The sequence below is a fragment of the Triticum aestivum genome, chromosome 7A (genome assembly GCF_018294505.1).
Source record: "Triticum aestivum cultivar Chinese Spring chromosome 7A, IWGSC CS RefSeq v2.1, whole genome shotgun sequence".
Lineage (NCBI taxonomy): Eukaryota > Viridiplantae > Streptophyta > Magnoliopsida > Poales > Poaceae > Triticum > Triticum aestivum.
In genome coordinates this window covers 308300322-308312290 of record NC_057812.1, presented here as the reverse complement: position 1 = coordinate 308312290, position 11969 = coordinate 308300322, and the positions used below count along the sequence as shown (strand labels likewise).

General features: G+C 45.2%; 1 protein-coding gene across 2 annotated transcripts; it reads right to left on the bottom strand.

Moving 5' to 3' along the window:
• Positions 1-233: 233 nt before the first annotated feature.
• On the bottom strand, positions 234-8742 carry LOC123154017 (protein TRIGALACTOSYLDIACYLGLYCEROL 2, chloroplastic). 2 transcript variants are annotated; one of them, XM_044572835.1, is made up of 5 exons: positions 8037-8742; positions 3200-3529; positions 2045-2160; positions 639-1955; positions 234-551 (listed from the first exon to the last, which is right to left on the bottom strand). In XM_044572835.1, the coding sequence occupies exons 1-4, from the start codon at positions 8625-8627 to the stop codon at positions 1910-1912; spliced, it is 1083 nt and encodes a 360-aa protein (XP_044428770.1). In that variant the 5' UTR covers positions 8628-8742; the 3' UTR covers positions 234-551; positions 639-1909. The 2 variants fall into 2 exon arrangements, with proteins under 2 accessions (XP_044428770.1, XP_044428771.1); XM_044572836.1 differs by having other exon boundaries at positions 639-2443; positions 8037-8741.
• Between the last annotated feature and the right edge of the window lie 3227 nt (positions 8743-11969).

Genomic DNA, 11969 nt, shown 5'->3' with positions numbered 1-11969 from the left:
TGGAAGACCACACGATCGAAACTGGACCGATGCACCCGTTGTCAGGCTACATTCGTCGTCGCGTTTGATTCCATTCCACCACACAAACAAAAGCAGAGAGCGCAAGTCCAAGGATTGAATTGACCGATGGCGAGATGTGCTACCAGTAGCTATCAGTCCTACTAGGCTGCTGCTGCTGCTTTGAATTGTGCCGCCCCGACGACGACACACCGATCAACGAGTGCCACCGGTAAGAAACAATGGGAGTATTCCTTGTTTACACTTGCTCAACCACAACCGTGCTGCACAAAACACAAAACAAAAATGGGCCTAGCATAACTCGACGACAACAATAAATACTGCTTTTCTTGCCAAGAATGCAGAAAAAAAAAACTCAGCTTATCTTCTTAAAGATGCTCCGACCCCATCAGGACGGATGGCCTACTCTACCCATATCCACGCTGTTCAGTTCAACTGAGGGGTCACAATAGTCTGCTGAGGGACTTGATCAGCAGCTTGATGTTCCGCCGTGTCGCCTCGCGGGTGAAACCAGAGATGTCCGAGCTGATACTCTGAAAGTAACAGGTCAAAAACTTGCATGCCTTCTCGCACTTTAACAACAACAACAAAAAAGAAAAACTGAAGATACAGATACAGACCTCAATGTTCTTCACGCTTCGTTTGGATGTCTCCATTGGGGAGCTCCGTATTGTATTGGTCCGAATTCCAAATCAGTGAGGAAACTGAAATGGCACGAATACGAATTCACCTGTTTGGTTGTCTAGTGAATTGGCCCTTGAAATGCCTCTGAGCTTCCAATACCAAATCATGTTTGGATGACAAACTTTGGAATTGTATAGCTACATTACCTTACCAGGTTATACCTTGCCCTACATGACTCAAAAATGTAATCTGAATACGAATGAATATATAGCAACGAAAATAAATAAATATTCTAAAAATACATCAGGAAAAGCGAAATCAACAAAACTTCCCTGATCTGCACAGTAGATAAAACTGGAAAAAATTAAAAATGGTGCAAAGATAGAGGGATTTTCATGATTTGGAGGGGTTTGACAAGAAGATCTAGGCCGTAGCCATGGATCCATGGTGGAGCAGTGTTGTGGCTGCACAAAAAGAGGAGCAGCTCGTACATACGTAATGGTGGAGTGTTGTATAGAAGGAGCTGCAACTCGTGGACAAAGGAGGACTTGAGCCAGGCAACGATAGGCAAGGACGACGGCCACACCTGGCTAGAAGGGCGGAGCTGACGACGGGGCGCGCCGGTCCTGGGCCGCCGTCGACCTCCATGGCGGGGCGCAGCACAGGGCGACGGGAGATGGCGAGGGGCGACGGGAAATGGGGTGGGGAAGAGGGGAGGGGCGGGACTGCGCCGCCGCCGGCCGCCGTGGTGGTCGCCGCCGCCACCTGCTACTAGGTCGCCGCCGGCACGACCTAGGTCAGTGCTCGAGTTCGCCCCTCTCATTCCCCTTCGCTGCCTTCTATTTCTCTTTCGTGGGCTGAAGCGGTAAGTTTTGCGGGAGATAGCGAAATCGGGCCAATTCGGAGCGCCACCCCTCCGAAACGTGGGAGGAAGATTTTCACGGAGCGAAAACGGGCCTGAATTGCTCTTTCATTTCCAATACGAATTTGGTGTCCAGCCAAACGTCCGTATTGACCCTAGATGATTACCAAATCCATTTCCTGGGCTCCAATGAAGACATCCAAACGCAGTGTTATCTGCATTGGAAATCATAGCAACTGCTGTTTCCGCTTTCCTATAACCTTTGGAATGTAGTACAGTATGCAAGAAGTGGTAGATGACCTTCACTCTTTGTATTTTACCTGTCCTTGTGCAGAAGGTTGAAGTCTTCCATGCTTACCCCTGAGAACAGTGATCTAATCAAGCAGTCTATATTCACCCTTATATTTACTCTGCTTCTTTCCAACAAAATATTTTGGGTCCAGTATTACCTCTTCGGAATGCAAAGCAAGTTTTTATTAAAATCAAGTTTGATTTGTGCAAGGAATATATTACAACAAGTGATGCCCTTAAAAGCACTACCTTAAATCACCAGATGCGTCAGCCAGGCCTTTAGCTATAGTCTCCACATCCTTCACCAGATCACTATCACCCACCTTCGAGAGCAAAGGTTGAACTTCTTCAGCTAATGCTTCAATCTGTTCCATCACTAACATTTTAAGTTGATGCTTATGAAATTTAATGGCAGAACAAGTGACCACCATATTTCTCTATTTTCTGCAAATACGTTAACGTCCAGAAAACTGCATGTATGGAGAAAGCATCAGCCACCCTCCTTTCGCAAACAGAGAAGAAAAACCAAACACCACATTCCAACTGAGTGGAGGTCCCTTCTTCTCGATGATGGTCCTGAAACAGTACTGGCCAAGCATGCTAGCCAGTGCCAGGGTAGGTATGCAACAGCGATATGATTGACCTAATCTTGAGATTGTCAGCAGTTCAACCAAGTAGCACAGTTTTGACAGAGTTAGTTTTGAGCTCTGATAGTGTAAATATGACCAACTTGTTTTAGCCATTCCACAAACAGACCATGCAACTTGGTATGCATGCCCAATACCCATCATATGCAGGACATATATGAAAAGATGCTGATACTTTAGCAATGCTCATAAAATTAGGACATAACATAAAATCAGGCCCCTATAATAGTATCAAATACACCTGGCAACCAAGTCTTTCTTCCAAAATAAAAAATAACCGAGGTTTGGGAATTGGGAAACGCTACCACACAACTGCCAACTCGTCAGCCGGGGGCCATTTGAATTTTGTACAATGAAATCCTATTCAGCAGTATTGAGTAAAATGGATTGGTTTCACCACTCAAAATAAATGCGGCAAACATATCAAAGGTTGAAAAGTATCACACAAGAATCCTATATCTTATATAACTAATAGGTGATCCCCACTTACTTATTTATCTCAACATGCAAGCATGCCACAATGCATGGGAAAAGGCACACGTCAACATGCAAGCATGGATGCTACTTATATTGAATAAATATTTTACAAATATTTAGTGATCAAATATAACAAATTATATGTATGTTCAGTTTTGGTTCTGGAGTTAGTAATCCAAATATTCATGTTCCATACAACTAAATCTGATGGAAATATAGTGCAAACCAATCCCTGCAGCAATGGGCGGGGTATCATCTCTAGTTAGTAAGAAGAATGTACCCGTGAAAGGAGAGGTTGTGCTTCTTCCATTATAGATGCAACCTTTTCTGCTAACTTGAAGCTTTTATGAACACCAATTTCCTCCATGTCTCTTCCTAGACGGGTAAATATACCCACCATTGCATCTAAGCTTACTCCTTGTTGTCCTTTCATTCTCTCTTTGTCACAGAGGATTAAGCCTTCTTTGGAACAGTCTGCGTCCAGTGGACCAACTGAAGGTGTTGGGAGTGGATCTTTTGGTGTAATATCGACCATTGTCTCCATTAGGAGGCCAGATTGATTCACCTCAACAAATGAATTACGGGGCACAATAATTTTATCATCTTCAACCTGCCATATAGAAGGATTCAGCTATCAGAGATTGAGTCCAAAATATTACCATTTTACAAAAAAAAGAGAAGTCTTTACTCAATACACCAAAGAAATGTAAGCATAGGCAACAACAAGAAAAGAAAAAGCAACTATGGATAACAGTTTACTAGCATGCCACTGCCACTCGTATGAAACGGTAACTTCCTCTCAGGGAAAAAACGAAATAGCAACACCCAACTACCTTGCACAGATTGAAGAATGAGATTCCTAAAAAGAGATGGGCCAATGATACATAGCTGAGATAGTGTTGTAAGATGACATGAAGGCTGAAACGGAGTAACATAAGTGTAAGCTGCAAACTAGGCACATGAATAATTATTCTTCAGATTTTCCAATTTTCAGCCGGCCGATTTAGATTTCGTCTTCAGTCAGATTTTTGGGCCGTCCGATCGTGCAGATGCAGCACATATTACGAAGCTCACGTGTGGTTCATGAGGCTGGCTTCCACTTCTGGCACGCTGTCCGGTTTTTAGCGGGTTGTCTGGTCTTACCGGGGTTTGTCAGTTACCCATTTTCAGGGAGCGGTGGCTCATCCACGGGGAAAGAGAGAGGAGGGAACAAAGCAAGGGTGGCGAACGGCAGCAAGGCCAGCCGTGATCTCACACGAGATGGGGGCAAGGAGAGAGCCAGAGCGGCGAGGCGAACAGAGGGGTCGCTGTCGGCGGACAGGGTAAGTCTCCACGTGATTCTATCTTGTGTTTTTCTTCATTTCTAGCGGCGCATCGGATGGCAACTCCATGAGTTCTTCATCGAGGTGTGTTGCAAGCCACGGGCTAATCGCAGTGGGGTATATATGCAGATCGATTCATGTTTTGTCTTGATGGGGAGCAGGGAGATTTTGGTCGGACGAGGCGGATTGCGTCCCCCAATTTCCTAGGGTTTTCTAGCATCCATTGATTTCGTGGGGGACGGGGGTGCTGTCGATTTGTGAATGGGCATTGAATCGATCTATTGTTGGGTGTTGGTATCCATATCCTCCTTGAAGAGAAACCAAAATTTCAAATCTGGGTGCTATTTTTTTTTTTTTGAATTTTCACCGGGGAGGGAGAGAACTCCCCCACCTGAATTGTATTCATTTGCCTATAAGGCTTTGCAGCCTCGCAAGATGGGCTCAAGTGAACCAGAGGTACAGGGGATACATGGGAGGAGAGGTAAAATAAAACAACACAACACAACACAGCGACGACACACAAGACGTCACACACAACCACAACAGGGGGAGAACAAGAAGGGAAACACAACACAATACAACAAAGAGCATCGCCGGTGTAATCGAACGGCATCGGCCAGCCGAGACTAAACCAAGACACTGCACCGTCGACGTAATCGAAAGGCTCCACGCAACCGAGACTGCACAACGCCGCGACACCACCTGCATCACGGGGCACATTCGAAGGGTCACGCGAGGCCGAGACGACGCCACACCACCTGTGTGTCACCGGCGTCGTCAAGGGGCATCACCAAGCAGTCCAAACCACAACACTGCACCATCAACGCAATCGAAAGGCACCGCGCATCCGAGACTGCACAACGCCACAACACCACCTGTGTCGGGGGTACATTCGAAAGGACATGCGAGGCCGAGACAACGCCACGGCACCTGCGTGCCATCGGCGAGATCGCAAGGCACCGCCTAGCAGAGACACACCAAGAAGCACTCGAGCATGAACATCGCCGAAGAAGAGCACAGACCCACCGTCGACCCCAAGCCGGCCGCAACACCATCAACATCAACCACACTCCACCGACAACAGCCACCCACGCAAGCCGTCGGTTACCACCAACAGCCATGGTCTCCAAGACGACGCCTCCAAGAAGGTAGCGACGAACCTGCCGCCGTCGTCGTCCGATCTAGCAATACAAGATCTTGGGCTTACGCCCGAAGACACTCTCGGTGGATTTGAGTGAACTGGACTCCTCAGCAACGCCCCCAAGGAGGTGAACGACACCAAAAATGGCGCCGCCGTCACCGGCATCAAACACAGTTTTTGCAAGGATTTCTCCAGGAGCCAAACACGACCAAATCGCCTCAAGATCCAAGCCATGGCACACCTCCGGCCGCCGCCACAGGCCATGAGAGGGGAGAAGAGCACCCCCAACTTACCACGAAAATGGGGCAGCGCACCGTCGCAGTGGATCCTGGGACTCCCTCCACCTCCCCTTCCCCGTACAAGCTGGACCGGCCAGAGCAAGATCTTGTCAGTAGGACCAGCAGCGCACAGACGCGGACGAGGGGAGGAATGCAGGAGAAACGCTGCCGCCCGCCAGATCTGGGGCAACACGGGGCAGCAGGGCCGGCACCGGCCGCGCACGGCACGTCACCCGGCCAGACGAGCGCCCAAGCCTCCACACCAGCGCCGCCAGCCACGGGACGCCCGCGCGAGCCAGCGAGCATTGCGGCGACCACGCGCGCGAGGCCCCGCCCCCCAAGCCCCCGCCCAGCCACCTACTCGCAGCTCCGCGCCAACGCGAAGCCCCACGACGCCGGCGCTGAAGCCGCCGGGACCAGGCCCCGCTCGCAGATCGACGCGCCGTCCAACAAGAGACCCCAGCCCGTGCCCGAGAGCCGCCCGAAGATGCGAGAAAGGATCCCTGCCGCCGCCGTCAGCAGCGCGGCTTTGCCCCGCGACGTCCTCCGCAGCGGCAGAGAGGGGGTGGGTGGCCGGCGGCGGTGCTAGCCTACGGTTGGGGGGGGGGGGGCAGTCGCCCACACGGGGAGCAACGCGGGGGGGGGGGTGTGCTAGTTTTTCAAGCAGTGCTATCCTTGTGGTGGCCGGTAGCAGCTGTGTGGTGGTCAGTACCAGTTCTTAATGTGTCTTTTGTCTTGCTATTGCACCATGGTCCCTGATAGACCCTAACCTGCATTTTTTTTCCATCGTCAGCTTTGTTTTTCCTTTGAATTAGTGTTTCCTTTGAATTGTCCTCACACAGTAGACATTCAAATCTGTTCCCAACAGTGCTTTTATGTGATCCACACCCTCTTCAAAAGGGAATAATCCTTATAGGATAGCACACGACTTCATCATTTTTTGCACATTTTCATGCAGTTCACTCTGTTCAATTTTGTAATAGGCCATGTTCTTAGTCATGTTCATCTGTGTGGCCAGTAGTGTCCTCATAAAATGAAGTGCCATTTGCCATGTATGTAATTAGCTTACAGCATCACCTCCAGCTATATCTCCATCTGTATCGGTATATGTAATCCTTGCTACAATTTTTTTCATGGCCTTAAGTTTTATGTTTTTACAGGGCTCAGATAAGTAGGAAGACAGCATATGGGTCTGATTGTAGCTCATCCAACGTTGAGAGCCGGGAACAAAGCAGCATGTCAAGTGATGAAGTAGTGAGGTCCTTCCGCTCTCTGTTTTTCAGTGCCTATCAGTTCCTTTCTTAGACTTTTAGTTTGTTCTTTCATTCTCTCAGTTTCCCAACGCCCAGCTCTCGCGCGCCTGAGCGAAGGATGGAGGTCCTCTTGTTATCTCATTTCATGGCATACACCCATTTTGATGCCTTCAGGAATGCAAACCAACAGCAATGGGCTTCCGTTTTTTTTTTTGAGGTCATGAAGCTAGTGTGCTTCTTTAGTTTAGTCAGGAGCTTTTATCCTAGTCATCTTCAGTTTGTGAGTCAAGTAATGGAAGCCAGTGTGCTTCCTTAGTTCAGTGAGGAGTCTTTTTTGTCAGTTATCTCCAAGCAGAGTTTATTTATGCAGCATGATGTACATTCTCTGCTAAGCCAGAGTAGATTTTTTTTTCATTTTATCAATGCATTTTTTTGCCTGTATGATAGAATAAAATGGTTTTGTTATCTCCGTCGTTGTGCAGTTTTTCCGGGAGCAACACGGACCAAGAGTAAATGTGAACTGCATCCACGGTACTACGACTATAAGTGTTCTACATGTCCTATAGTTTCCCCTCTGACTGTGTTTCTTGTCATTTCCCTCTTGACTACACATTTCTGGCGAGAAAAGGAGCAGCAAACCCAGGTACGAGGGTCGACTAGGGGACACACACACAAAAAACGGCAACACAAAGGATGACAGATAATTAGCAAAGAGGGTGTGTCAACACCAAGCGACAAATTAATGATCCGTACAGAAAAGAAAACTGAGTGAAACCGAATTTGAAATCAGCCGGATGATGATTAGACAGACCCTTATTCTTTGGAGAGCTGAAAAGATTATGGAACAAGATAAATGTAACATAATGAGTCACTGGGTGAACAAAATTATGGTTCAATTTTGAAAAGTGGTTGCGCGAATTGTAAGCAGTCAGGAAGAGAAGGCAATGCAGCACCTTTGAGAGAGGATTTTGTCTGAGTCAGGGATTAACAGCTTCATTTCATTTTCAGTTTTCGCATACTACATTCTACTTACAAACTAGAGCGAGAAATCGATGGATGGCAGTGACAAAAGGAAGCGTTGGTATCAATTATTTGATAGAAAAAGAGGAGAGTTGAAACGCACCTCAACATAGGCATCAATACTCCTGAGTGAAGAGTCGACGCGGACGACGCTCCCGACGGTGACACCGCGTATCCTGAGGGGCGTGCCAACGCAGATCCCGCACGCCTGGCTGAACTCGAACACGGCGCTGTACTTGCGGAAGCGCGAGCGCAGCTGGAACCCCCGGAGCCACGCGAGCGCGAGTGCCAGCAGGGCCGCCCCGGAGACCATGAAGAGCCCCACGCCGCCTTCCCAAACGCTGCGCTTGCCGAATCCGTAGTCCCCTAGCGGCTGCACCGTCCGGCGCCACAGCTCGACGAGCGGGGCGAACGGGTTCATGCCGCCATCCGGCGACGCCTCGCCGCCGCTCGCGGATACGGGCTTCGCTCGGGCCATTGCGGAGCCCCGGTCCCGATCGGTCGATCTGGATCGTAGAGGTTCGAATTCGGCGCCCTGGCTGAGCGTCCTGCGATTTGGTAGGAGGTAGGAGCAGCATGCTACGGGGGTCGTCCTTGCCATCGCTACTCGGCCATGCTGTTGCAGGACTCCGAGCGCGGGGGATACGTGCGGGTGGAGAAGTGGGCGGGGAGGAGCAGCAGCTAGGCGGCGCATCTCGGGGGACGGCGGTTGTGGAAGGAGGTAATTTTTTTCCTCCCTCTTTTCCGACGAGGGGAACGGAGGAAGAAGAGAGATGAGCTCGGGATGATGATGGTGCGCATCGAGCGAGAAAGAGATTGAAAGTTGGGGAATGAATGGGCTGTCTTCAGTGGGGAATGAATGGGCTGTCTTCAGTGGGCCTGCAAAAGGAAAGGTATAAGGAGGCAAGGAGGAAGTGTCTCGAAAAGAAAAAAGAGGCAAGGAGGAGCACTTTTCTTTCATCACACACTGGCAGCTAAGGGCATATATAATGATTGATAAAATAGTTTTATCTTAAATCTTGCATGTAATTTAGAAATAACAAAACAAGATGTCTACAATGGGTCGTGTCTTAGCCTTATTTTCAATAACTAGTTATTTCTAAAAACGTGATGAGACATATTATGCTAAAAGTTTATCTCTTGTTTTCTCTTAAATAAGCCTTTTTACGAGTTCTCTCTCCTCCACCTCATCATTTATCCTTCGTGGCACTCCTAGGATAACATAGCACTCCTAGGATAACACCATTATACATGCCCTAAGGGGAGTTTCTATTTGGCGACTTACGCGCCAGAAGTCGTGGAAACGCGCACCCCCAGCCCTCCCGAGCGCCCTATAGGGCTGGCCCATGCGCGGGTGGGACGCCCCTGTTCTTTTGGTTTTCTAGCAGTTCAAGATTTTGAAACGGTCCAATCTCTAAATAATATTGAAATTAGGATAATAATGTTCAAGAAATCATACACTGATCGTGCATTCAGAAAAGCATGTTCATGATTTTGAAAAAATAATTACATATTAAAAAATGTTCATGATTCGAAAGAATGATTGCATATTAAAAAAGTATGTGATTTTAAAAAATGCCACGTATTCAAAAAATATATCCATGAACTTTTACAAAATATTTACGAATTAAAATAATGTTCATGATTTTTTTCTAAATGTTCAAAAATGTGTTCATGAACTAAAATAATTGTTCCCAAATTTAAAAAAAATCAGCAGTTCAAAAAATGTTTGCTGATATAAAAAGCGTTCAAGTATTTCAAAATAATGTTCGAGAATTTCTAAAAATGTTCCCAAATTTCAAAAATATACATGAGTTAAAAAATCACAATTTAAAAACTGTTCACAGTTTCAAAAAATATTCAGGAATATGTAAAAAAAATCATGGTTCACAAAATGTTCATGCATAAAAGAATATTCACAAGTCTAAAAAAATTCATGATTTCAAAAATGTTCACAAATTTGAGAGATGTTCACAAAATTCAAAAAGAGAAGGAAAAAATAAAATAAAAAGTAAAAACAGAGAAGAAAAAGAAATGCAAAACAAACAGGAAAATGGAAAAGATAGGAAAAACTGGAAGAAAAAAAGAAAAAAAAAGAAAAAAAAACTTCCCAAAATCGGTGGAAAATTAAGCTTAAATGGGCCAGACCAAAGACTAGATCTGCGAGCTGGGGGTGCGCAGGTCGCTCGCGGGCGACCCACGCGCTGAATAGGATCTCGGAGATCCTATACGGCGTGTACCGCGCCCGCAAGCGCCGTACCGCGTACCCCCCCCCCCCCCTCGCCCGCTGTTGTTTCTATGGGCCGGCCATTTCGGGGTTTAACCCCAACCGGTTTTGGGAAGGTTCTAGAACCTTCCTTGAACCGGGTTTCTATTTCTTTCGGTTTTTATTTTTCTTTTCCTTTTTCTGTTTCCTTTTCATTTTTTCTTTACTTTTATGTTTTCATTTTTATTCTTGTTTTCTAATTTCCGAAAATGTATTAATTCGTGATTTGTTTCTAAAATCGTATTTTTTGAATGATGAACATTTTTTCCAAAATGTTGGTTCTATTTTTACTAAATCATTACACTTAAATCATGAATATTTTTTTTGAAACTGTGAACATTTTTTAAAAACTCACAAACATTATTTTTTAAATCAGAATAATTTTTTTAGAAATTTGTGAACATTCTCTTAAGTCATGAATATGTTTTTCAAATCATGAACAATTTTTTTGAAATAATGATCATTTTAAAATTAAAGACTACTTTTTGAAAATCATGAACTTTTTAGAATTAGTGAACATTTTTTGAATCATGAACCTTTTTCCAAATTCTTGAACATTTTTTTGAATCATGAACATTTTTCGAATTAGCGAACATTTGTTTGCGTTTTTTAAATTATGAACATTTTTTAAGTTTGTGAACATTTTTTTACAAATTCGTGAACAATTTTTGAATTCCAGAGCATTTTTCTGTAATCATGATTTACTTATTTTGTGGACATTTTTCAATTTCACAAACAATTTTTTTGAAATCATGAACATTGTTCTAAATTCATTAACATTTTTTAAATTTGTGAACATTTTTTTGCCAAATTCATGAACAATTTTTGAATTATCGAGCATCTTTTTAGAAATCATGATTGTTTTATTCAAAATTAGCAATATTTCTGAAATTTAGGACCTTTTGATATCCCGAATTATTGAAAAAGAAAAAAAGAAAAGAAAAAGGAAACATCTACGAAAAAAAACAGGCGGCGTCCCGGCCACACATGGGCTGGCCCAGTAGGGGAGCGGGGGTGCGTGCGCCCGCTTCCTTCGCAGCGCGTGCTGCGCCCTACTATAGGCGCTCCCATAGGATCTGCCGTGTGAAAAAGATGTATGCCTTTGGTTATTCTTAACTGAAGTATTAAAAAAGTTGAAAAAACTTTTAAGTGCAGCGTGACGTTTTTCTCTCTTGCTACTTGCCATAAGAAAAGCAACTACACTAAGAATCTCTACTACTTGCGAACAATATGTGATTGGATGGTTAGGAGGATAGTGGTATCCACAGCGCACCAGAGTTCAAGTTCTAGACTTGACAATGGTGCTCACATTTTTCTGGAATTATTTCAAACCTTTTGGTAATGTGTGTTTAGTGGGGGGAGACGCCTCCCTCGACTACGAAGGCGCGTGTGGCTGCTTCGTCAATCTCAAGATGATGCGCCGACTCGGTTCTTCGAAGGTGCTTATAGGGGTAGGGTGTATGTGCATATGTATGAGCGTCTGCATCTGTACTGTGTTTAAAATGACATAAATTCTATCTTTACTACATAAAAAGAATGTAAGGTTTCATGTTTCACTTTTTTCCACCACCCCTTCGTCCAATCTTCTCCGTATAATAATCAGTCACCTTAAATTATTTATCTTCTGAACCAATTTTGCTTTAATTTACTTATCAAACTTCTCATAAAAATATAAGGTAAATCACAGGCAGGATTTGATAAACATTAATTTACACGCATTGATTTAGACGTGTATATCACAAGCTAATGTAGTAAAATATTTATATTCCG